This window comes from Syngnathus acus, chromosome 10 (assembly GCF_901709675.1).
Source record: "Syngnathus acus chromosome 10, fSynAcu1.2, whole genome shotgun sequence".
Taxonomy (NCBI): Eukaryota; Metazoa; Chordata; class Actinopteri; order Syngnathiformes; family Syngnathidae; genus Syngnathus; species Syngnathus acus.
In genome coordinates, this window is record NC_051095.1 from 20,985,958 (window position 1) to 21,013,339 (window position 27,382).

Here is a 27,382-nt window from a genome sequence, read left to right on the forward strand (position 1 = left end):
AGCAGTTAACACTGTATCTTCTCACGTGACACAGTCATCAACTCATCCTGTATCACCTTGTCTCGATGCAAATGTTGGTACTTCGCACAATGATAATCCTATGACACGCTTTAACAGATATCGCATGACAAGTCTTCACAAACGGTTGCATTCTTTGAGGGGCATCAAGAAAACTATCTACATGAATTATACAAAATAGTGTCAATTTGGGTTGAGTAAACACAGAATTGTAAAATGTAGGAGGCATTTCATAACATAAGCTCGCATTCCTATTTCCCTCCATCACTCCAAATGGCATTTGTTCATCTCCTCAGGGTGAGCAGCAGTGTGGCATGTCAGCAATTCCGCCAGATCGTTTGTTTTTGCATAATCAGATCAACCCGATTGAATTACCCTCACAAATTCAATACATTACTAGCCATTAGCGTTTAGGATTTGCCAGCTACCATGGGTACAGCGAAATCCAAGGACTGTGTGCTACATGAATTTGTAAGGGCTGCCAGCCTCAATTGTGGAGTGATTCAAAACATCCCAAACTGCCATGTGAACAGAGACTAACATTAAAGAAAAAGCCACAAATTCGTAATACACAAAACAAACATTTCCATTTTACATGCTGCAGGCTACAGGAGCTGACTAAGCCTTTGTCGTGACCCCATCCAAACCCCCTAACAATTTGCTACACCCAAGGTTATATATTTTTTTCTTGGCTGATTAAATAAGACCTTGATTATTTCCATAATGCCCATGACCTTGAACTATTCAAAAGCATGCTTGGGGCCACTGTCCTCAACAAAAACAACTCCCGGGTTCACATCAATCCAGCGAGCATAAGTAAGCAAGACATTGATGTTCACTACCCAGAATTAAAGTACAGTTTGTTATCTGCCAAAATTCCTTTCAAGTGGAGGGTTCTAAGCTCATCCTTAGGGACAGGGTGGGCAGCTGTTATATCCGGTAGTGTGAAACTATTAGAACAGATATGTGTGCAAGGGCAACCAATGAAGTTGGTTAGGGAGGTGTGGGGTGATCTGATTAAGATGCTTCCTGTAGAGCAGGGGTGATGACTGTAGACTCGGAAAATGTTATCATTTAGTCAGATTACACATTACATATGTCTGCAAATAATGCTACACAAAATGGAAGCAATGTAGACTATAACAAGACAGTATTTTGTTGTGTATGCTGTACTTAGTTGCTATACAGTAATCCCTCGTTTATCGCGGATAATTTGTTCCAAGAACCACCCGCGATAAGTGAAATCTGCGAAGTACGGTCACCAACAAGAAGTACTGGGCAGAATAACGAGTTAGGGGAAAGATGCTAATTCGCGATCGTGCTAACACGCGACAACGGACTTCTAAAGGAATGTAAACGGACATTTGGAGCAATACTACATTGTCCTAAAGGTTAGTCACATGTTTCCTCAATTTAGAAGTTTTATTTTGACTTTTAAATGTTTTTTTAATTTGGAAAACAAAATCCGCGATGTAGTGAAGCCGCGATAAACGAAACGCGAAGTAGCGAGGGATCACTGTATACCTATTCACTGGAAAGCACCAGTTTGTCTTAGAATGTTTGCGTCAGTGATAGAGATACAGTGAGCATGATGGTGCATGCCAGTGACTCACCTAATCTCTTTGGTGGTGCACGAACACCTTAGTTGTCTGCCTCCGAGGTATGTTCATTTGTGTGTGTGTGTGTGTGTGTGTGTGTGTGTGTGTGTGTGTGTGTGTGTGTGTGAGCAAGAGTGGGACAGTAAGTGATCGCCGTGAGGGGTAATCAAAAATGTTGAAATTCTGGTATTTCATTGTTTAAGTGTGGTTCACAGTGCATAACAGAGAAAACAGCTGATGGAGGATTGCAAATATGATTTCTATAAAAATAAAAACTTTTGCAATGTGTACTGTCTACTGTTGGGGCGGCTTTTTAAGCACTGCAATGTTTGCTCACATTGATTTCTCGAATTGTTGGCCACAGCACGGGTCAGAGAACGTTCATGAAGATAACCAAAGGGAGAAAAAGAACATATTTTAATAGGCTGAAGAGACTATTTTAGGTAAAGAAACTTCAGATCGCTGCAGGACACAGTAATTATAATATCACGGCATAAATAGTGACATTTCAAGATGTTGTTTTTTTTTTCCTGTTCGATTACCGGACTGCTCACTATTGGCTAAGACGCTAAAATGATTAAAATATGCACAATTAGTTAAGTTTATTAAATATTACAGTGATTTCCCTTGCAACGCCGGTTCACTCTTTCCACTTTGCCACGCTGCAAAATCGCTTATTCAACAGTAAGAGCTTCCATTGCTCTCGAAATAAAAAGATTCAACTTACAGGAGTTCCAGCAAAAAATCGAAGTGAGCATCATATTCCTCCTTCCACATCGTTTCAGATCTGGGAAATGACTGGTCAAAGGCGCGATGTCGGACCGACACATCATCCGTCTCTCGCTCTAATCTGCATAGGTCCGGTTGGTTATTTTACTCCGAGCCAAGTCCGAAGGTTAGTGTAGTGAAGCGGAAGTCCGCTCTCATATAAATCCAGACTACGAATGATACGTCGGTGTATTATTCCGCCATACGCCCAACGCGCGCGGAATAGAGTTGGATTTGTTCCTAGAAGCTTTCTTGCCTGTCTGAAAACTCCACGGCAGAGAGGATGTAGGGGCGGAGCAGAGCACCGCGGAGACTTTTCCTGAGGCAAGGTCTGATCCTTCTGGTTCTGTGTACAAAGGCTCCTGCCCAACTTCCTCTGAAGCCGCACATCAGTTCAAGAGACGTGCACATCCTGGATTTAGGACCATGTCGTTTATGAATAGTCCATCAACGCAATGTTACTGTTTGATCCGTCCGTCTGTTTGCGCTTTTAATGGGTTTAAATTGTGAAGCTCTTTGAGACTTGTCTGTAATTAAGGGCTGTATAAATAAACTTGACTTGACTTGTACTGTATTTGCAATGTAGTACAACATTGTTAAAACAAAAATAAAAACGGTGGGGCAAGTGGGTAATGTCAGTGCAGTGAGCAGAATATTAGATTAGGAATTTTACCGATTCATGACATTTTTTATTACCCCATTTTCTGTCACTGACAACTCACCTGTTCGCTGTTTTCATGCCTAGGATGAAGTCCTGTCTACTGTCTAAGTGCACAGGTGTCAAACTCAAGGCCCGGGGGCCAGATACGGCCCGCCACATCATTTTACGTGGCCCGTGAAGACAAATTGTGCATCAAATTCGTGTCATGACTAGAATTGCAAATTGTCTTCACTTTTAATAATATCTTTTTTTTTTAATATTTGACCAGTTTTTACTTGTCTGATTTGAAAACGAGTTATTTGTCAGTTTGTTTTGTAGCTTTTACTGTATATAGTATGAGGTGCTCATACATTTATTTGGGTTGACAGTCATAATGGCCTTCCGAAAGATGCGGCCCACGAAAAAAAATGAGTTTGGCACCCCTGGTCTAGTGTAAATTACTTTGATGCCATCTTGTGGTAATATGGTCCCAATGAACTATTTTAAAGTTAGGGGGAGGAGCTTCAGTTTGACTGGCCCGAAAATGGAACAAGCAGCCATTACGAAGCAGCCAAAAGGCCAACAGAAATCGTGAAACAACTGGTTTGTCACAAGTCTTTCACTACAATAAAAATGACAAATAGAAGCAATTGCAATGTACTTACCAGATTAGCCAACAGTTAGCCTCATTCCTTCAGTTTAAATTTCTCCTACTCTTTTCTTTGTATTTTTTGTGACCGTGGATGCCCTGTGGCATCATCATGCTGCCTCAGGTCAGTGTTTGGTACCCCCACCATTTGTCTCTAAAACATCATTAACAGAGGTGGACCTGGCCACCACAGGTCTTGGAGTAAATTGTGATCTTCATTTTGTGACTTTCCGGCCATTTTCACATGGATGCAGTACTCTTAGATAACTGAATACTTTGCCAGAATTAATTTATATTAGTTGATTATATATTGTTTGAATTAATTGTATTGATTGCACGTGTAAATTGACAATGCAATGGGCATAATAAAATGTAAACGAATTGATCGTTACGAATTCTGTGCTTTTGTGTAACTGACTGTTGATTAATCATGTGGGAAACACATTCTTTGCAACAGGATATGATTACTTATATTATACGATATGAATATAACATTTGAAATGATTGGTTATTTTTCCACAATCAACAAATGAAATGTTGTAAATGCTGATCTCTCGAACAAACATATTCGTACATGACGAAATTTAAATGTCAAACCACAGCAGCCACAAAATAGGAAAACATCATGACACACTATTGCATGCCTTTCTTCCTCTTTCGGATTATGTGGAATGAAGGAAATATAGAAGCTGATGACAGAAAAGCAGCTGGAAGGTCAGGAATATAGCAGAAGATAAGAATAGAGATTCAACAATGATGGATTGTTCAATGGGATTTATACAGAGTAGCAATCTGTTTCATGCGGTGGTTTGCAGATGAATGCTGTGGGCGCACACATCAACACCAGAATGATTTTTTTTGAAGCACAACCTTTGATCAGTTTGTAAACAAAGTTCCATGACTCATGGATAACCTTTGTCATTTGCTCAAGTCTTTCACAAACAGCAAGTACAGACAGCACAGATGGGATTTTCTCATGGCAGCTAACACAGGTGATGACTTAGCGGCTTGCTAATGCATGCACCCACAGAAAGGCTCCATTAGTCGAAGCACTCGCTCTTTCCAGTGAATTTATTCGAAACTGCTTTCAACCAGGAAAAGAGCACAGAGCATAACAAAAACAGCAATAACCCCATTTTAATCCACTGCACGCATTGATACTAGTCAAGATACAGTATCATATTTATTTCAAATAAAAATAGCGTCGGTCAAAAAGTCCCTCTTATTTCCAAGGTTATCATCATTACCAAAAACTAACAAAATAAAAAAACTCAAATTAAAGAAAAACCTTTCTGCTAATGGAATACAATGAAAATGAAAATACTTAAAAAATGAAAACTAATTCATTTTTCGTTTAGAAAACAACAAACAAAAACTAACCATGATTAACGTATAACAAAAACAGCTTTCGTACTTGTCTTTGTCAATTAATATCATATATGAGACTTCAGGACTCATTTTAAGTGTGTTTATTTCAGTATTGCTTCACAGATGATGGGATGTCAAATAGTCATTTGAAAAGTGTAGCTCACAGAGTACTTGGTGACCTTTTGTTTCATTATTTTTATCTTGCATTCAACAAAGACTACTTAAAAAATCTAACACAAATAGTAAAAATAATCAAACCTAAACTAAAATTGAGCTTTATCATAAAAAATAAAAAATTAACAAGCTTGCTCTACAAACTAATTATAACTAAATGTAAAAAAAAACAGGAAAAATTAAATAAAATGTAACTATAATGTGAAATCTAAAAACTATTATGACCCTGGCTAGTTTGCTAAAGTTTATTATTTTAGCTAGAGGACAAACACTGCCTCAACAACGAACTACAGTGGCCTTTTACGGACAAAAGAATAGAGATTCCAAATTACTGTTCACCATCCATTTATTTGTAACCTAGTTTTCCTGCCCAGGGTTGCAAGGAGATGCAGACATTCTCATCTGATTTAGAAAATTGTGTACTACGAATTGGCATAAAAGCTCAAGAGGCAGACCACCCACTCTTTGATTCACACAGTAACTGAATGGAATTTTATAACCCAGGGGTGTCAAACTCATTTTTGTGGCAGGCCGCATCATAGTCATAATTTCCCTCAGAGGGCCGTTATGACTGTCAACGTCTTCGATATACTACATACAGTATAGGCTACCCAACAAACTGATGAATAACTGCTTTTGAAATCAGAGACTAGTAAAAATTGTTTACATTTTTTACAAAGACGAATGGTAATAAAAATTGCTAGCAATGTCTATATTCTTAAAGTGAAGACTATTTGTAATTTTAGTAATGACACAAAGTCGAATAAAATGATGATGGCCGTATTTGGCCCCCGGGCCTTGAGTTTGACACATTGCTATAATCCATCCTGTTCACTAATAAATACATCAAGAATAAAAACCGCTTTGGTTGCAATAAATTTTGTTAGAAAGACAAAAACTGAATGCTAAAAGGAAGACACGATTCTCTTATAAATTTTGACTCATCAGAAGTCAGACACAAAGAGAGAAGCATGTGTGGAAGAAGCACAAAAGTCACGCAAACCTGTCATTGTTACAGTGAGACTTTGCAGTCTGTGTGTGAAACACAGACTGCAGCTAAAAATAGACAGGAATAAATCTGTTGGTGCTCAAATGATTCAGCGACAGTGTGTGTGAGTCTGTGGGGAGAATGCAGTAAAATTCATGTGCATGTGTGTGAGTGCGTGTATACGCGTTTGTGTGTCTATGTCAGTACCAGAGAACCAAGAGGGGATAATCTGTAGGATGGTTTTGCCACGCTATAGAATCACATTCAAGGTTTTATTCCAGCGGCGTCATGCGTAAATATGCATATGTGAGTGGGTGAGTGTATGCTTGAAAACACAAAGACTCAGCACATAGAGAGGTTTGAGGTTCCATAATTGTTAAAGTTAAAGTTAAAGTCCCAATGATCGTCACACACACATCTGGGTGTGGTGAAATTTGTCCTCTGCATTTAACCCATCCCCGTGTGATTTTGATCCATCCCCTGGGGGAGAGGGGAGGAGTGAGCAGCAGCGGTGCCGCGCTCGGGAATCATTTGGCGATCTAACCCCCCAATTCCAACCCTTAATGCTGAGTGCCAAGCAGGGAGGCAATGGGTCCCATTTTTATAGTCTTTGGTATGACCCGGCCGGGGTTTGAACCCACAACCTTCCAGTCTCAGGGCGGACACTCTACCACTAGGCCACTGAGTAGGTTTTTGTGTCACTATTCACAGTTTTGTTTGCACATGCGCTGCAAATATGTGCCTTCACGTGATTGGCATAGCATACATGTAGGAGATTAGTTCTCAAGGCAGGGCCGCCTCTCTGATATGGAATCAAATGTGCTTGGCATTTATCTGCTGTGCATGAGCTTAGATCTGGTCGGACTGAACGCAAGAGGGGGTGGGGGGGGACACACTCGCAGCATGTTTCCCGCACAGACGCACTGTGAAAGGAGTGCTTGCATGTAAATGTGCAACCACAGATGCTGTACACGTGCAAATGAGTAAACCGCATTAACATCTACAGGTGCATAGTCGCTGTTTGTGCAATGGCTTTCTGAGCGTAGTGGCTTATTGTCGTGTCTTACTTTTGTCTCAATGCCTCATGTTAAGCATTTCAATGAGTTGTGTTGTTTTTAATTACACATCTGTTGGCTACATGTCTCATTCTCATCTCAGTCTGAACTGTTAGTTTACTGGATCAAATTTGAAATGTACACTTTGTATTCCCATGTGTTCAAAAGCTCACTCCAATACATGTGCAATTCTTGCCAGTGTTTTATATATGCTCGGGGGCCCTGTTGTCTACTTTACTGCAAGGAGCCTGGTAATAGCAATTCATAAAGGCAAGAAGGGAACTGCAGTGCCTGCCAGTACTGCTTTTGCAAAAAAAAAACCTTCCTTGTGCTCAATGGTGTTGCATGCTCGTGCATACTTTGTACCAATAGCGGTTGTAAGCACTGATCTACATGAAATTGTGTTATTTCCAAACACGCGTGTTAAGTCTTTTATGAATGATCTTAATGTACAATAAATATCACATGCTTGCATTTAAATTATACGGTTATAATTCAGTGGTTATCATTGAAGCGCATGCCAATTAAATCAGTAAATCTCTCGCATGAAATGCTGTAAGATTAATTGCATGTTTTTTTTTATTCTGAATCACTGAGACAATCAGTTTTGACAGTTCTACTATAACGTTCTATAGACGGACTTCACCTCAGTAAAGACAACTTATCTTGGTGACCTTCGGTGGGTGCCAGACTATCCAAAGGGGAGGGGGAGGTCGGTACCAAAAAAGAGGACACAAGCGGATACATTGTAGGGGAAATATTTTCTTTTTCTCACATCTGCTCTACAGATGATGTGAGTCACACAAAAGAAAGATGCCAAAATTTTCATTAGGGTTTTAAATTCCACAAAAGAAGACTGACTTCAAGAAACATGTTAAAAAGGTTCTTAATTGTCCACCGTCAATAACAGAAAAAAAAACACTAACTTGTACTATATTAGCTGACACCCTCTTTGATTTGCCAAAAACATTTGTTGAATAGACATCAGTGACTGGTTCATTACAAAATACAAAACCGTCTTTAAAAGAAAGCTAGCCCACCAGATGTCTCCACTCTAATTTTAATTGATAAAATGTGTAGCGAGGCTGCCCGCACAGAGGGGCTGTGATCTCTCTCTCTCTCTCTCTCTCTCTCTCTCTCTCTCTCTCTCTCTCTCTCTCTCTCTCTCTCTCTCTCTCTCGCTCTCTCACTCACACACACACACACACACACACACACACACACACACACACAGTAAGAGCCTGCTGCTCGCTAGAGGAAAGCTGAAGACGATGATGTCATTGGTATAAACAATAGCTCTTTCAGTTTGGCACTGGTGGTCAGGAAGCAAGCCTGTGACTAAAGCACAACATCTGTAGATGGTGGGATTGGACCCACACCATCTTATCAAAGCTTACTGAGCTGCGGAAACACCGGGAAAGCCTGGAAAACAAATCCCAGCAGTTAGCAGAGGAGATCATGTCAGAGGTCTGCACATCTATTTGGCATTCCAGTCGATTTGTAACTGTAGAAACGCGAGTGGGGGCAGTGCGAGGGACGAATGTGTCTAGGCAAACCAAACTGCCGTGCTACCATAGTTCAGGTTACATGGCTTTCCTCATATGGTTCCTGTTACCACCGCCCCCATTCAGTAGCGCTCATCTGTGTTAGTTGGCCATGGTTACTACTAAAGTAATCCTTGGGATGGGTAAAAAGATTTGATACATGCATCCATTGAATCACATGTCACAGACAATGTTAGAGGAACATGAGTGTGAAGTGATCAATATCATGCTCTTAGACATTTGCCAGTGTTAAATGCAGTCAGAAGCATTAAAAGCTCATTAAACACTTCAAATTAGCACATTTCACCGTTTGCGAATTTTCCCATTGTGGACTTACAAGATGCAAACATGCCTTTTTAATCTATGCATTGTCCTTTCCAAAAAGAAAAAAAAGAAAAGATGCCCACAGCTACTACTAATTAGGCCCAAGGACAACACGTGTAGACCACAAGTCTGTTCTGAAAATAGGTCACCACTGATGGGATACTGTGACAAAGAAGAATTCAAATAGATAACCAATACTAAAATTTATAACATTAACATGGTGCACATTTGTTCTGTACCAAGAAGAATTCAAATAGATAAAAAACATTAAGATTTATAACTTTAAGATGGTACCCGTTTGTACTATACCAAATATTCTATATTTTGCTGAAACATAAAAAATATTGTGTTGTTACGAATTATTGTTTAAATTTAAATTGGAATAACAACAAATAACAGACGCCTGTTCCTTCAGCTGAATCACCTCTCTGCTGCCCATGCAGCCTCACGCCATCTGCTGGTTTAGTCAATGTCATAGCAATGGTCAGGATCTCAAAGACGTTTCTGTTTGCAACTGCACACATGGTGAAAGTCTGGCAAGTGTATCCTAAATATTTGTATTTTAAAATAACACATTTTATCAATTTAGTTTGGTCCAAAAGGAACTTAAAAGGAAACTAAACAAGGAAAGAAAATGAACTATAATTAGTGTTTCAAAGAAATTGTTTGTCTCAATATTTTTAGTATTTAAACATTTTCTAGTTTGGCACCAAAAATGAATGATCATTAGAATAATCTTGATTTTACTTATTACCAAAATAATCGTGATTAATATTTTTTATTTATGTTCACCCTTACATCTTGCATTTTTCATGTATATTGTTGTTTTCAATAAAGTTGCAATTGGGGGGGTTATGCAAACTAACCGATCTGAACATAACGTTAGACACTTTTGACATTTTGCTTTCACCAGCAGGTAAAGAGAGAGAGAGAGAGAGAGAGAGAGAGAGAGAGAGAGAGAGAGAGAGAGAGAGAGAGAGAGAGAGAGAGAGAGAGAGAGAGAGAGAGAGAGTCTCATATTTAGAAACATGAAGGAGGCTGATTATTAAAAAAAAACACATCTATCACTGTCCGTCAAATGTCATGTTTCATTAGCCTGAAGCGAAATGTGGGTTGCACCGCAGTTCTACCTCCACATAACAGTACATACGACACAAAACAGACTGTCTTCTTACCTGACAGAGTTGTGCATGGCTCCACAAGTTTCCATGGCATCCTGGGAGTCAGTATGGTATCCATTCAGGATGGCCCAGCGTCCAGGCTGACTCAGAACAAACTCTGACCTGCTTCCTGGTATGGTGGTCCTCAGCGGGCTTCCTCCTACTCCTGCCGCAGCCCCAGCTCCACCTCTAGTACCATCCCCTTCCCTGTGTTTTTCGGTTGGAGCATCTGGTCCAGCCTCAGCCCCTTCCTGCTCTTGAACAGTTGCCAGCTCCAGCTCAAGAGGCTCAGGGCCCTGTAGGAGAGCCCTCTGTTGGATGAGCGGTGTCAGCGGCGCTTCAAAGCTGACGCAGCTGTCAGTCTCGTCGGTGAGCGACAGCACGTCTAGAGAGTCCAAACTGCTGTAACAGGTCCCGCCTCTCAGCAAGGCAGACTCCACGATGCGCTCAAATGTGGAGCTGAAGCCATCTCTGTTGTCCACCTGACCTTTCTGTCGCTCTTCTTCCAAGCCTGTCTCCTGTTCGTTCTCATCTCCCTCTTGCACCTGCTCAACAATCTGCTCAAACACTGAGCTGAAACTGTCCTGGTTTCTTCTCCCACCTCCTTCTTTTGGCACATCCTCCTCCTCCTCCTCCACTTCTGTGTCAGCCTGTTCCACAGTGGTTTCAAAGTCAGAGCTAAAAGTGTCTAAGTGTAGATGAGGCCCACCCTCGCATCCTTCATACTCCCCTTCACCACCTTCATCCTCTTGATTCCCATGTATGCCATTCACTAATCTGCAAAAAAAAAAAACGTGATTTCAACATAAGGCAAATCAGATTATTCATTTCATCGTCAGGACACGCACATGTAATATTTCAGTTTGAAAAGCTCAAATGGAAACGGTTCCAATTCCTTTTTTGTTGTTTGCTTTTTTTAATAGAACTATATACTAGGTACAATTTTACGACTAAAAATGTTCAGCATGAACCAGTCAGCAGATAAAAAATTAAGAATGCCAGTACAGTTTTACGAGGTCCAAAACATTTTTTTCAAATCTGCTAACAGTGCTAGGTTTTTATTGACTTTGTTATTTATCCAATTTAATTATATTTCCATAAAGTAGTTTTCAGTTGGGTAGAAATGCATTGCTGCCTATTTACCGTATTTTCCGCACTATAAGGCGTACTTAAAGCATTTAATTGTCTCCAAAAACGAAGGTGCGTCTTTTAACAAGGTGCGCCTTTTGAGTGGACCAAATTCCAAAATCTGTTGTTGTGTGGCTGCCGCCACATATGTAGACCCGATGAACCAATCAGAGGACATTACATTGTACGTAAAATACGTAGGCCGGGGCGGTAAACCAGAGAGCTGTACGTAATACGTAGAGTAGGTACCTCCGCCACTATTGATAAAGAAATACTACCGATTTGTGCAAAAAAAACAAAACAGAATTAGGACACTCTAAAATGGCATCGACAAAGAGACATGCTTATGAGGCACGATTCAAGCTTTCTGGAAAATCGGGATCATCGCCGAGGAGTAATGTGATAACGAAGCGACAATGACGAGAGGGAACTTGGCATGTTTAATGGCGAACTTTGTCTGTGTGTGTGTGCGTGTGTGTGTGTTTGTCGTCCCATTTAATGATATTAAAGCTGATAAAAGGGTCGATAAACAGCTTATGTGATGCGCTGTGCAAGTGAATGCTCCGCCAAAAACAGATTCGGTTGTGGCGATTTCAGCGCACTAAGCCTCCCCTGACCCGATCAGTGGAAGTTGAAGGAACTGAGTCATATTTTTCTCCTATGTCATCCATCTTAAAGTTCTTCACATTGAAATAGTTATTAGGGAACAAGGTGAACTGTGTAACTAACCGTCCAGCTTGCTGGGGCTGAGTTGTTTGGTCCTCAGTGTGTGGTTGTATCCCGTCATGATTTCCCCCATCCTCGTCTCCTCTCATCTCATCTCCAGCATGTGCTACCTCCTCCCTTGTTGAGCTCGTCTCATCATTTCTGCATTCATCCCTGTTTGCCGCATCCCTCTCTTCCTCCTCCCCTCCGTCTGTGGGTTGATCACGGACCTTAGCACTCTCTTTCAAATCATCTTCTCCTCCCTCTCTCTTTATTTCTGCCCTCCCTTCAGCGTTACCGTGTGCCTCCCTCTGTGTTACCTCCCCACCTTCACTGATCTCTTCTTCTCTTCCCCACTCAGTGTGGCGCTTCACCTCTACGCCAGGCTTGTCTAGCCCTGTCTGGTTCAGAGTCTCTGTAAGCAGATTGTTGATACTTGGGTAGTGCTCAGCTGGGTTCTCTGATGGGGTGGGCCACGGCAAAGCCTGCCCCTCCTGGGTCATGTTGCTCTTTACGTCAGGGTGCAGTTGTCCACTCTGGTCAGGGAGGAGGACCAGAGCGTCAGATTGGAAACTGGGCAGGATGCTCTGAAAGCACAGTGAGAGAAGTCTGTTAAAAAAGCAGACGGCACACCTGAGAAATGGTTGGTACTTGGTCATTGATTTTTTTTTTCACTGTCAGTTAAAAGCCACACGGAGGGGGTGGTTCCAAGCATTCCTGTTCAGCTGTCACTCGTGATTCCACGCCCCGCTCAGCTAGTGCCACGCCACCCACGGCAGATTCGGGTCAAAAGTGTGAAACTCAAAAAAACAAGATTTGAACCTGATAAAAGAGATGTGAATCTGAAACTATAAAACATGCAACTGAAAAAAAAAAGTCAAAATCAATGCGTGAACATCTTCTCATCTACCGTTAGACTTGGATGATAAAATGCCAAATCAAATGAAGATAAAACTTGGTTTGAGATTACAACTTCTGACAACACGCATTAAATACAATTTGCTCAAATATGATATTATTTGTTGAATATACTATTTTAGAAATGTTCACACATTACAACAGGTTTTTGATAAACGTGGACGTCCTTTTATGGCTCTCTAAACTACTGATCCATTCTTGCATAATTATATTGGGCAACTAATTATTTTATATTTTCACTATGCTTGTTTTGTTATTGTTCTGAAACAAAATACAGTGGAACTCGGGAAGTCAACCGCCTCTATATTCAACATATGTTGTTGTTGATGTCGTTTTTTTTCTCTTCAATACACTACTAGAGTGGAGTTGAAACAAAAGGGACCTTTCAAATGTTGGTTTCAAAAATTTTTACAAAAATGTAGTGTTGCCTTTTCCTATTTGCAAACTGAACCCATTATATGAAGAAGTGATGAGAAAATTGTGGACAAAGAAAATTATTATTCATAGTGTAGAATGACAATTTCTGGTCACATTCAGCCAAATGCCAAAAACAGATTTGATTTTTATTTTGAACATAAAGAAGTACAATAGTCTTCAAAAGCCAAGTCTGTCAACTGATCTTAGAGGAGCCAAGCCAATGGACCATGTTGGAGGTTTTCCAATCAGGTTTCAAGAGTCAGCCCTGTTACGAGTTTTTAATTCTGGCAAATGACAACGGAGACTCCGTGTGCCTGTTCTTTTAGGATCTAACTGCAGCGTTCGATACGATTGACCACGGTATTCTGCTGGTTTGTTTGCAGCCCCAGGTTCTCATTGCTGGTGGTCCTATTTGGTTGGCAAGCCTTTTTGTGTTAGTCTCAGTCGCTTAGAGTGCTGCTCCGCCGCTCTGTTCCACAGGGTTCTATTCTGGGGCTCTTACTGTTTTCATTGTATTTGCTTCCTCTAGGTTCCATCCTATGAAAACACTTTGGTGAATTTTTAGAAATAAAAATTGTTATTTTAGAAAAGAGAAACCAATTGGTTGTTGACAGAATTTTCACTGGGATACTCGATATTCAACAGCTGCAGCCCTACATTGAGACCCCCATTAGACTGTCATATCTTTATTGTTTAATAAAAGCCTTAATCCATTGGATTAACTATTGTTCTTCAAAATCAATTAATCGCTCCTCAAATGAAGTAATTTATTGATACAATTTCTCTTCAGGGAAATAAAGTTATTTTGAGCCTTGTATGATGATTGTCCAATCCAATGATGCATTTACAAAGACTGGTTAAACAGTCAGGGACATTGCCATCTGAAAGGAAGGCAGAGCTTAAATAGAACAGCAAAGTAGAACTCAATAAATAGAATTGCAGATGTTTTCAAACGGCAGCAGGATGCATTTTATATGTCACAGTAATTCACATGCTTGGAGTAAAGATGTTTTGTTGTCACAAGGTTCAAATGTGTGTGTAATATTGAACAGGTTTAAATGTTTCTTATATTATTGTGTTACAGCAAAAGACAAACACTGTAGAGCGTTATACTATGCCAATCAAAACAATTTCAAGATAAAATGATTGCATACTGCTGCTGTCACGAAATTATGATGCCCTGGAGAAAATAGCAAAAAAGCAAAAAGAGAGGTTCTCCCCCATGGTAAAGTATGTGAATCAAAATCATGATTCACTCTTGGCAGATTCGACAGGACTGTAGAAGGTTTAGTCGGAGCATGAGGACGCCACCGGTCCACTTAATTTTTCATCCGAGTATGAAAAGTAAGATGCACATTAAGCAGAAGCCAAAAACAGATGCAAATTCACTCGAGGCATGTCTCCCATTTTAGATTTCCTCTGGTTGACGTGACAAAGCTACAATCAAATATATAGAAATCTTTGGCTTAGAATGAAGAACTTGACCATAAATGTAGAAATGGAAATGTTATTAAAATACACACTAAAAGGCAACTCTTTTGAGCTTTGTGTTATTTCCGCAGGCAGGCTTTATGTGTCTCTGCTGCTGTCCTCTAATCCCTCTCACTGTCATGTGATGATCTCAAAGGACGTTCTGAATGATCCCTCAGCAGATTCTTTCTGAATATGAGCTGAAATTGGCTGACACATTTTCTTCACTGGGCCGTAGTAATTGGAAACATAATCTATTTACCAAATGCTGTCAATATATTCCATCTGCAGACACCAACCAATCCCATGGTAGCACACAACATGCCTGCATTTTATTTGATTACTTCAGTGAGCTGCAACACACACACACACACACACACACACGCACACACACACATGCAAATGCACATTTTTGAATGTTGTCAAAACAACTAACAAGCCCACTAACCCTCATTAGTGATTGTAATTGAGTCCAAATAGCCTTAAACTAAAATGTAGTCCACAGTGGAGCATTAGTAATTACCAAGCATATGCAAACAAGCACTATTAGCACCCATTTATGCAGCTCCATAAACACACATTTGCACAACACACAGTCAGATGTGAACACGTACCCAAGCAAAACAGTGACAGCGCTCCATAAATGGAAACAGTGAACGGTTATGAAACCAGACATGGAAAGTGGGAATTCTCGCCGTGTCTGTCTCCAGTGTTCCGTTTCTCCTCCTTTCTCTCCTCTTCATCTGTTCCACATTATGTCTCCCAATATCGCTGTCTAAATCCACTGTCAGGCTCTCATTTTGGAGCTAATTCAGCTAAATGGCTTTTAGAAAAAGAGAGCAGTGGTATTATGCTGCATTGTCATCTCCTCTCCTGAGAAAAGCAGATGTGCTCTCACACACACCAAAAGGATGCATGGAGAATCTATGTGTGTCCGTGTGTGTTTATATAACAGCTTCGGGATTCTTATTGCAATTCCACTTTTGACAGCAGTATACAGAAGCTCTCAAACCTTATCAAAGTACTTTAATTGCACTTGGACCACCTACCAATCGTGTGCACACGCACATGAGCAGTCAGACAATTAAAAAAACGGTCTGCTTGACAGCTGATCAAATGTTGTTACTTACGCCTTTCAGTCTTTTATCTTTTAGACACACACACACACACACATCTGCATATTGTGCACATACTGTGGTGTGATGTATTGATCTCACTCTGACACACAGTCGTGGTCCACTGGGAGACTCTCAGATAACCATGATTGGGATCTGTCAGAGATCCCAAAGAGGCTACTAATGCAATCAGACTGGAATTGAACAGACTTACTTGTTGGCAATCACATTTAACACAATCCACTTAAAGACTACCATCAAGCCAGATGAATATACACCTTTTAATTTCATATTCCATTAATGAAAATTTATGTAAAGAGAGACATCCATGCTTGAGTTTAGTATATAATCTTTAACTGTAGCTTTTCTTATACATTATTTCTTTATACATTATAATTCAACATTGCTCTCTTAGAACTGCACCGTGAAACATTTGTATTAAATTGCCCCTAAAGGTTAGCTTTTGCAAGTGAGACATTTTTATGCTTCTCTTTCATATACATTGCGCAACCATTTTTGTGCTTCTCTTTCATATACGCAGTCACCACTGATTGAGTAGTTTCTATTTTAGCATAGTTTTATTTCTTTTATTACTAGTATGACCGTGAAGATTTTTCAAATGGTACTTTAAATCACCAAATGTTTAGGTTGACTAGCATCCTAGAATGTGTGTTTGACCTTGGAGTTTCATCTACTCAGATCTCTTGTTTATACACTTCGACCTCTAAAGTGACCTTCATGTCTGACGCATATACATTTGTGAATAATTGCGTCACTCGTCATCCCAGCCAAATGATTAATGTGATGAGCAGTTATGCATAGCTAAGCGTAACAATGCAGGCTACGAATACCTCAGATTTTGTGGTATTTCTTACAAAAGTTAGATTTGCCGTAGCTTTTCTTGACAATATGCAAAATCAAAGTCATTCAGTTTCATGTATAGCATATGATTTATTCATGTTTCAGTCAACGATTTTAACACATCTAATACAATATGCATGAATGCAAACAATGATGAAATGAACAATGACAATAAGATGTGAAGTCTATGCCCAAGCCCCCCCGCCCCCCTCCTGCTGGCTCCCTCTATCAGCGACACACTAAAATAAATCACTCACTCGGTTATAAATGACCCACTGACCCTTTTCACCTGCATGCAGCACTGCCGCTACAGCCACGGTCCAAAGCTTTAGTGTCACCTTTTAAAAATGTATTTGTGTGTCATGCATACAGATGGGGGGGAAGAAATAATTTCCTGGTTGTCAGCCCAAGACAGGAAGGCAGGAAACACAAAGTTGGAAGCAATCCAGGGTGTGTTTTTTGCCTGCCTACTAAGTCCAGCCAGAATCAAGCCTCCAGTGGAGCGGAACAGTTCCCCAAATCATGTCACTTCCAGCACATCAAGGGCCACCATTTGCTGTTATTTACGCATGCAGTACCCTCACCATACATCTAAACACATATAGCTGTGAGAACTGCTTCATCAGCAAATTTTTAAGAGCGCGTTGGAATCAATATTATGAGATGCTTATACACCAAATTTAACCATGAATACATTCAGATAAATAGATTTTTCATCCCATGAGGGAAAGTCACTGCTTGCTTTGCACAACTGGGGCACAGTCACAGCTTTTCTCTCGAGAATCTCACAGAGATGGAAATATATATTTAATCTAAAATGTGGCATTAAGATTGACAGGGTCGCTAAGATGTCGAGCCCAAACCCTGAATGATTAATTAATGATGTGTGTCGGTCCTTCTTGTCCATAAAACATACATAATGCATGGTTTTATCTTAATATGGGTTTATTCTAGTCCGCTTAAAACAGAAATGTATCTTTGAGGAAGTTGTAACACACCATGAATTTCAATGTTAGTGTTCCTGTGTAAAACCTAATAAATATACATTGGCAACACTTTGAATGATCTATTTTTGAAGTGTATCCATTTTACATCTTTTGCAGTGGTAGTATTAGATCTTCACTTGTGCCATTGAAGTGTGAGACAGTGAGGCCTGACGCAGCTGCTGGAGCGTCTCCATGTCTAACACCTTGACTTTGAGATTAATACGCTGGAGAAGCATTGACTGCACTGTTGTCTCAAAGCTATGAATTGCAAGGGATCTTAACAAGACATGTAAATGTGTATAATTAAGATAATTGCATCTTTTCTAATGCGGATGATAATTAAGATGCCATTGAATGCCTCTTCCAAAAATGCCCTGTTTCAATAGAAGAAAAATTCCTGCACCCCAACACACACACACATCCACACAAAATGACTGTGCAGTTAACTATTTAAATCTCTAAGTATCCGATTGTGTCAACCAACTGATTGTGAACATGCATTTGTCCCATGCTTGTTTTTCCCAGAGTCCCCCAGTTCACTTTAAATGACATAAACAAACTAGATAGACAGGGCTCATTGTCTTCTTGAGAGAGAGAGAGAGAGAGAGAGAGAGAGAGAGAGAGAGAGAGAGAGAGAGAGAGAGAGAGAGAGAGAGAGAGAGAGAGAGAGAGAGAGAGAGAGAGAGAGAGAGAGAGAGATGTCCTCCCAGCCTCCTCGAGCCAGTAACCATGACAACAAGATGGCTGGGAGACTTGTTTCAAGCTCAGTTGAGGCTTGTGCCCTTTCTTTTCCTCTAGAATAGACCTCGGTAACGTTTTGAAAAGCAACGCGTCGTCGGGTTAACCAATCCATACGGAAAAGGAGCAAAACACACACACCTGTCATAAAATCCTGATCGACCTGATCGTTGTGAGTTAGCATGAACACACTGCAGGTCTAGACCTTAAATGTTTCGATCCCAGATTAGCAATAAAAACAGCACGTCAAAGCAGACCGTATATCATGATGCACAAATAGACCAAAAAGCACGTTATGCCACCCTTACGAAATAACCGCAGTCATCCAAGATGAATATTCCTTCACTCACCGGTAAAACGCGAGTGGAGATGCTCCTCTTCCGCCGTCTGTCTCCGTACAACCACACCGGGGAATAGAGCTAGTAGACGGGTTCGTTGTTTCTACCTCTAAAATGTGTCTCTCTCGCTCTCTGTCTCTCTCTCTGTCGCTCTCTCTCTGTCTCGGTCTCTCTCTCTGTGTCGCTCTCTCTCGCTCTCTCTCTCGCTCTCAGTTCTTGAGGACGGACGGTCCGCGCCTCCGCCTCCACACGATGCCGCACAGAGTCGCCAAGTGGGCGGCTGGGATGTTCCGGAGCACCGTCACTCTCGCGGTGCTGGAGCAGCGCTTCACCGGGGCCAGTGTAGTCTGCAAGGCAGATGAGCACCGGGGCTGTAACCGTAGCTGGAAAGCATTTAAAAACTCTAAATGTGTTATATGTACAGTGCTGGAAGAGGATGCAAGACGCAAATGGAGGTCCTCCTCTTCAACTCGTGCTGGCCTATTTATTTCACAGAGTATTGACATCACATGAGTTGTGATTGGAAAGGGTGGGGAGGGGGGTGGAACAGTGACCCGAAAAAAAGCACCGCATGCAGATGATTTACAACCAGCTAAATAGTCCTGTCCAAGGTCTAAAGTATCACAGACGTCAAACCCAGGCGTAAGCATTCATCATGCAAGTTTGGTTTAGTTTAGATAAGACATTGACATCTTGAGCAAACAAGATGAAATAACCCGGTCTTATATATTTTGGGCCAACTGCAAGATAAATAAATCAAGCAATTTAAACCATGGCCATGCACATACTGTATTTTGGATTATCAGAGGAATACGCTCAAATGTATCTTCTTTGCTTTTTTTCTGACTCCACTATCAATTCTATTAAAGCCCACCGGAATGATAAATACACAATAAACCACCGAAATGCAGACAATCAATTACGCGGCCTATAGCTCTTGAGAAATACTGATTTATGAGAAGTTGTGTTGCTGTCTTGTGGACACCGTGTTTTTTTGTGAAAGCGTTCCTCAAAGAATGCGCAATTGATTTTTTCCCCACATGTTAGAGAAAAGAGTGAAATTGTGTTGTCAACAGGCAATTGGTGTCTGCCCTGAACTGTGATGATGTGGCTGCTTTGTGTCTGTCAAATAGAAGAATGTTATTTACCTATGCATTCCCTGTTAGCTGTGCACTGTCCTCAACAAGGCTCAACCCTGATACCATTTATTCTCTATAAACCTCCACAGTTAAATTAGGTATGTAACAAAGAGGCAAATGATTTGTACAGCAATATTTTTATATATTATTATAATAATATATTATTATATAACATTTATATTTATTATTATTATAAAAAAATAACTTTTTTCCCCCACAATTTAAAACACATTCCAGATGTCTTTCTTTTGTATGCTTTAGTCAATATTGCCCCCAAGGATGAAGAATAGTAGTACAGTTTACACAGACTATTTTTAGTCATGTTGAAATCAGTTTGGCTGGCCCTGTTCCGTTTACTGCTGGTTCAATGGCGAGTCTGGAATTCGTTACTATGTTAAAGAGAGGCTGAGGCTGGAGTTTTGCATTAAAATGATTTTATTGTCTCTCCTGTTTTTTCACCGTCTGGGTTATGACTCGACGAGTAGAAGCAAGTACCCTCAGCAATGAGATGTAACCCGGAGTCACTTATTTAGTGAACCCCATTTCGTCGTCATGAAAAGGGACGTGATATTTAACTTAGAGGAATCTCATTCAGACCTTTTCCAAATAAGAGTGTTTGTCACCCCCAGTTCAAAAATATTGATACATATGTTAGGATACTGATACAAAACATATGTTTAGGTTTGTTATTTTACAAAATGCCATCATTTTGTAACCTAATATTGAACTCGGGCTTTATTGTAAAGTCTGCATGGATCGAGCAGCTCGGTCAATGGCGGGATCTTCTGTGATCAATTGCACATGAGAAGGAGAAGGGGGGGAAGCAGAAGTATTAAGAAGACGGAGGTTTATAGTCATGAGGGGGTTGTGGGCAGAACAAAAGAGTCATGTGTTTGAAGACAAGGGGAGGAGAAGGTTCGATAGGCAAGGCCCACTGTGAGGCAGGTAGGGGGTGGGCGGAGATGAGGAGACATGATAGGAGCGGTGGGGGGGTACACATGACAAAGAAAGGATGCACAGCTGACCAGAGAATGTGAGATTCAAAAAACAGTTACGGGGGAACCTATGGCAGATGCAATGTCAATCCTAATTACTAATTCATTAACCTGCTGCTCTCCCCTCCCCCTCCTGCAGACGTACACACAGACGCACTCACTGCTCCCGCATCTGTGTCCCTGGAGAGGCGCAGGGATGGATGGAGAAATAAAGAGGTGCGTCTGCTGCTAAGTGACATCTGCTGGACCATGACGGCGGAAACATTTGGGGGACACTGGAAGTCCCTGATGTGACAACGGGATGGAAGGAGGCAGGGCGGAATTATTGCTGGGCGATGGAAAAGATAACAGCTTGGTTGGGTTAGGTGGTCCCCCGTGATGATGCATACAGAAGTGTGTTGTTGTGGGTAAGGTTTGCAAGGGTGTGCCTGTCCTCTGACTAATGACAAATCAATAGGCCAATGTTGATGAGCTCAAGGAATAACATTATGAAAATACACTCAGTGGCCACGACATTAGGTGTTTTGAAAAATAGTGTGCAAGAGAAGGGGTAAATTATACTGCTCAGTTATTGCAACGCAAAAAGCCCCATTAAAAATTAATAACTCTGGTAGTGTCAACACAAATTACAATCAATTCTCTTTTTTCTTTCAGTCTGTCTATATTGACATTTCTCTTTTTCTACATTTTATATTTGCTATGGCCCAAAATATTTCTTACTCTGAGTTCTACACCAGAAACCCCACAATCAATAATAATGTGGTGTTTTTTTTAATTTTATTTCATTTTAGATTTTTGCATTGTATTAAAAATAAAACAATACATCACACACAAGTACACGAATACATAAGCATTCACAGCTTCACAGCCTTTGCTCCATCAAGCACCAAATTGAGCTCAAAGGGGTTCTTATCCACTATCATCCTTGAAATGTTAGTTAGAGTCTATGTAAACAAGATTTTAAAAAATCCAGGTAACAAACTTTGATAAAACTTGTTAGGAAATTTAACAACAGTTTTGAGTTTTGCTCATTTTTTTTAATTAATAATAACCATTTCCTTCCCATTTTCAGCAAAGTTGTGCTAAATAATATTCCCATAAATGTCAGTAATTTACATTTCAAATTTGTTCCAATTTTGATTACAATTCTACCACCCAAAGACACACACTGTGTTTGATCAGGGGTGGTGGTCCTTAGTCAGTCGAACGACCGAGAATCCTCTTTGGAAGGAAAATAATCTTCCAGAGCAGCAAACCACCAAACAGGCCAGTACAGTACAGTGGTCAGAACAGGGTCACTCTTTGGTGACATGTACGTATATGACAGCCCGCTTGGTGTTTGATGAATTCAGTGTAGCATAGTACCAGCCCAGATGAAAACCTGAACCAAATCACTCTTGATTGATAATTCATCAAAATGAATTCCAAATACTGCACATGATGGGTGTTGTCAATCGGGTACACCTACACAAACACCTACACAAAAAAGGATACTGATTAAATTGGAACAAGTGAGGGGAGAATCCTGCAAACGAGCATCGATCCAAAGAGCTTAGCTCTTATAAGCCGGCTGCCGCAACAGGGCAAACGACAGGGAGCTGTTTGAGGCATGTACAGTGCACATATGCACATGTGGTGCGGCCTTATCAGCATTACAATGACCTAATTGTAGGGCTTTTCAAAAGAAAGATTCCTCAGCTTCATTCATTTTTTTGACATTATTATTCAGACTCACCCATCAGCCTACCGTGTGCGCGTGTGTGTGTCATGATGTCCACAGGCATGACAAAATGTGACACACTGGCCCAGATAAGTGGGTCTTGAAGAGGTTTCCATCACTTTCACCTGGGACCACTGGTTCGCTACATGGAGCCTAAGTGGGAGCCTTCAGCACATGAAAAATGCCCGTGTTTGTTTTCCGGAGTGTACATGTGCCTGCATTTGTGACAAACGTGACAGGCTGCCAACATTATGACAGAGTCTGCCATGTGTGTTTGAGACTCATTCTGTGTATTGTGGTCGGCGTGCCAACTATGAGTTTGCCCGTCGGCCAGGTCAACAGACTGCCACGTTGCCATAGCAACAGCAACGCACTCAGTCCTCCTACAAGCCAAGCTGTAAATATGAAATTAAGAAATTAATTCACTTGCTTTTCAAAAGGACAAAATAGTCATAGCTGACACACCAATGGAGTCAGGCGCCTTCAGCTTTTTCCTTCCATGAGCTGACTTGAGCCATTTGAAATGTGATTTTCTGCCCTCTTTTTTTTTTCTGATGCGGATTGTATCCGATTTGCAGAAATCCCAGACTCCTGACAGTGCATCATTTAATAGAGCAGGAAATAGAATGCATACCTCCCTGCTGGTTTTCTTTCCAAAGAATAAGCCAACACACTCACTACTGTTTTGACTGCACTCAACACTTTCGGGGGGAACCTCAGCTGGTGTTCAGATGTAGCACTTTCGACACTGTTGATCCAGCTGTATGAAAGGCAGCCATTTTTAGCCTACAGCTTGGATAAGCCTCGTACCCTGGCACTAAAGAACCTGACAAAAACATGAATAGATGGCAACTTTACAAACAATTCTCCTCTGAGGAAAAAAAACCAAGTAATTCAGCAGAAACTTGAGTCATGCATCCTGCTTTAGATGAACTAATTGTTGGTCTGCACTCCATCAAGTAACCATTATTTAACATAACAGGACATGACTTTCCGTTATTATCCACAGAGGTCCATAAATACAATTACTGAAAAATGCTTTATTTGTTCTGCCACATAAACTTGTGAAAGAACTCAATAAAAATTCCAACATTAGTTGATTTTGGAGAATGGTGCTCCAGCTTGCCCTTTAAAATGACTTGGAGAGAAAAGTACTGTAATACTTTGTGGTCTGGCAAACCACAAACATCATGTAGCGGTGTCCATCATTTCCCACCAAAAAAAGGTGGATACAGTTGGAGATTCTTTACATTTAGCTTAGTAAAATCAGCATCCATCCATGGATTTTATTTTCTACCACATTACGCAATCACATCTGCACGTTCGATTGTTACGTTACATAAGAGCTGCATGAAAAATTGTGCCTCTCTTCATCATTCAGATCTATAGGAGACAAAGGAAATAATTTAGTGAGACACTATTGTGAACAATGAGATGACTGTTTCATTTATTAGTTGGTGTGGAAAAATGTAGTCACAGTCATAGGCTAGAGTTCATGATCATCTGCTTAATTTTCTGCTGTCCCATCAACATGTTCTCTGATGTTTGTTTTCCAAGTGTCCTTGAACATTACAATCTTAAATGACTGCTAACGGTGACTTCATCTTGATATTTTCCTGATGACTTAGCCTTCTCACTTCTTATATTGTTTTTCATTGCAGGGACACCAAGTGTTGAAAGAAAGAAGTACAATGCAGACAATCACATGCTTGTATTACATGTTCCATGTGCTGCAGGCAGTTAAAAAAAGAGAAGAAAATGAAAAAAAAACTACTTACTACTTGCCTGAATGTGAATCTGCCAACCCAGAGCTGGGTCTATATCTTACATAATAAATGCTTCCAAAAAATGTAACCTAAGTGAACTTTTTCAAATTCTTGTCTTTAGTTTTTGCTTTGATTTTGCTGTTTTTGCTTTCTTCATGCAGGAATCAGCGCAGAGTAAAGAGAAGGAAAAACATTTTCACAACTGATCTCCTGTTTCTATCCACCCTATTACGCATATTTTGGTTCAAGAGTGTGGAAAATGTTGCTGAGTATTCTTCAGGACGGCCTCTGGAATTGGAGAGCAGGCAAGGATAAAGTTATTAAGCAGCACGTGAGAGGCCCAGTTCACAATTCTGCTTGCCAAACCACAATCCTGACTAGCGCAATAAAAGAACAATATATTCAATCACAACTCAAAGGTGTAAAACAGGGATGTCCAAACCCGGTCCTCAAGGGCCGCTGTCCTGCGTGATTTATGTGTCTTTCTTGTCCAACACATCTGATTCAAATAATCAGGATTGTTATCAGGTTTTTTCAGAGCTTGCTGGTGGACCGGAGCTGGACATGCCAGACATGCCTGGTGTAAATTGTCACAAGCAACAGCGAAAATTACTATGCTGTTCACTAAAATGAGTGCTAAATGTTGTTTGTTTGTTTGTTTGTTTGTTTGTTTGTTTGTTTGTTTGTTTGTTTGTTTGTTTGTTATCATATTTCTTGAAATCAGGACTTTCAATAAAGTTATTTGATGAGGTTGGGCATTGAGAGACTATAAATAACATGAACGTTATTGTATAATTCTCTAGCTCGCAACATGAAGTTACTAAACTGGAAACACGACACATATAAATATTAACTTGGCAATGACTGAAAACCTTCCCATTTAATGTATAGTGCTGATATATAATCAATTTTAGGTCATGTAAAAGTTGTGACCTGATTTATTTTTTTTTGTTAAAAAAAACTACAGTGAGTGAGTTTTCCTTAGCAGTCTGGCTTTTCCCCCCTTTTCCAAAAAGGCATACTATAGGTGAGATCAGTCCATTCATTCTCTAAAGGGCCACTTATCCTTATTACGGTGGCGGGCATGCTGGCCCCTATTCCAGCTATCATTGCACAAGAGGCAAGGGACACCCTGAACTTGTCAATGAAGACTCTCCATATTTCTTAGAGGCGAATGTGAAAAGCTCTCTGTCTATATATATAACAATATCAACGATCCTGGGTGCATACGTGTTACATTGTCCGTCCTGTCCAGCAGAGGGCACTGTGTATACAGAAAATACTACTAAAATGTCCTCTGTGTTAAAATCCTAATGACGCTTGGTTTATAACTGCAGGGACTTTCTCAAGGTGTAAGGAAGAAAATGTAAATGTAGATTGATGACAAACATATTCGGCAGTGGGAAATTATTTCCTCAAAGTTCCAGTACAGCACTGTAAAAAAAGGCGTGGTCTTACATCTTCACCTGACTCATCTTTCCTTTCCCGTCCGTCTCTTGATATTTATAATGGTTCTAGTATTGTTTTCCTTCCTGGGTCAGACATTCACTTTAACTTTAAGGTAAATTATATTCTGCCTGTATATCTGTTGTAGGAAACAGCCTCAAAACAATCAAAGGGAAAATTAAAGAATAAGAAAAAGCTTTATTATTGCCATGTCTCAACCTTGACCTTTCCTCTGTCTCACCAGTGACAAAACTTAGAGGGGAAAAACAAACAGTGTCTGGTATCAGTCTGACTCTACTTTTGACAGAAAGCCATCTGTATTGACCACGGGTCGATGTGGTTTCATGTGACGTAATGCTGTGTAACTGTTTTTGTTGTGGTGTTTACCTGCAGGTTCTGAGTAAGTCATACACATATGGGGTCATATAATAAAGAGGGAATATTAACAGCACGACAATAATATATCGGCCACATCACTGGGTGCACGTGTACCTAATATGGTTTATAAAAATAAATATGGTGTATGCCTTTGTAAATGTAATGACTATCAGTTTTGATGGACTATGCTATTTATTTAGGAATTATTAAAAACAACAAGTAAAACACAACAACTAAGCATTATTATTTATTATTTTTTTTAATTTATTTATTATTTATTATTTATTAAAGGCAGTGCTGGCAAACAATTAAACATATAGCAAACAATCAAAGATGTGATGCAGAGGCGTAGCCAAGCCGGGGCGAGCCGGGGCGGCGCCCCGGTTAGGACTCCCTGCGCCCCGGTTGAAAAAAATCGAGCTTTTTCGATTCTTCATTTTCATGCCGTTTTTTTCTTTCGGTCTTGCGCGAATGTGCTTGCGCTATTCTATGTGCGCGATGTTATCCATTCACCGTTTGCCTCCCGGACCCGGATGTTGTTTTAGCGATCAGCGAACGGCGTGGGTGATGTTCGATTTTTTTTCCTGTGGGCGCGCGCCCCTACTGGAAAAATTCCTGGCTACGCCTCTGATGTGATGTAATAACGAGAACTTCTGTACAATTTAGCAATATTACACGTGATGCACTGACCAACATTTTTTAAACTGTTTCAGTTACTGGTTCTATTATTGTTTTCCAAAGTAAAAGCTTAGCAGATTGTGAATGTCTTATTTTGAATAAACACGAAAGACAATCATCAAGGACAACAGAAATCAGAAAATAATTATTGTTGAGGGGCTGATATCAGATAATTTGGACTCTTTCAAGTTAAACAATGAAACCTTTTCACTCGATTGTTAAACTAGTTGTTAATAGAATTTAGACAATTAATCGATTGATTCTGACACTTCTATACTCTAATGTAGCTAAATAAGGT

At 40.3% G+C, this 27,382-nt stretch overlaps 1 protein-coding gene across 1 annotated transcript in view; it reads right to left on the reverse strand.

Moving 5' to 3' along the window:
* Window positions 1–19,435, reverse strand: part of psd2 (pleckstrin and Sec7 domain containing 2) — a 30,030-nt gene extending 10,595 nt beyond the window's left edge. The window contains exons 1-3 of the mRNA XM_037261027.1: window positions 18,975–19,435; window positions 12,144–12,706; window positions 10,302–11,063 (exon numbers count right to left, since the gene is read on the reverse strand). Coding sequence (XP_037116922.1) covers window positions 10,302–11,063; window positions 12,144–12,622 — 1,241 coding nt within the window. The 5' untranslated portion in view covers window positions 12,623–12,706; window positions 18,975–19,435. The remainder of the gene's footprint in view (window positions 1–10,301; window positions 11,064–12,143; window positions 12,707–18,974) is intronic.
* Window positions 19,436–27,382: the final 7,947 nt, after the last annotated feature.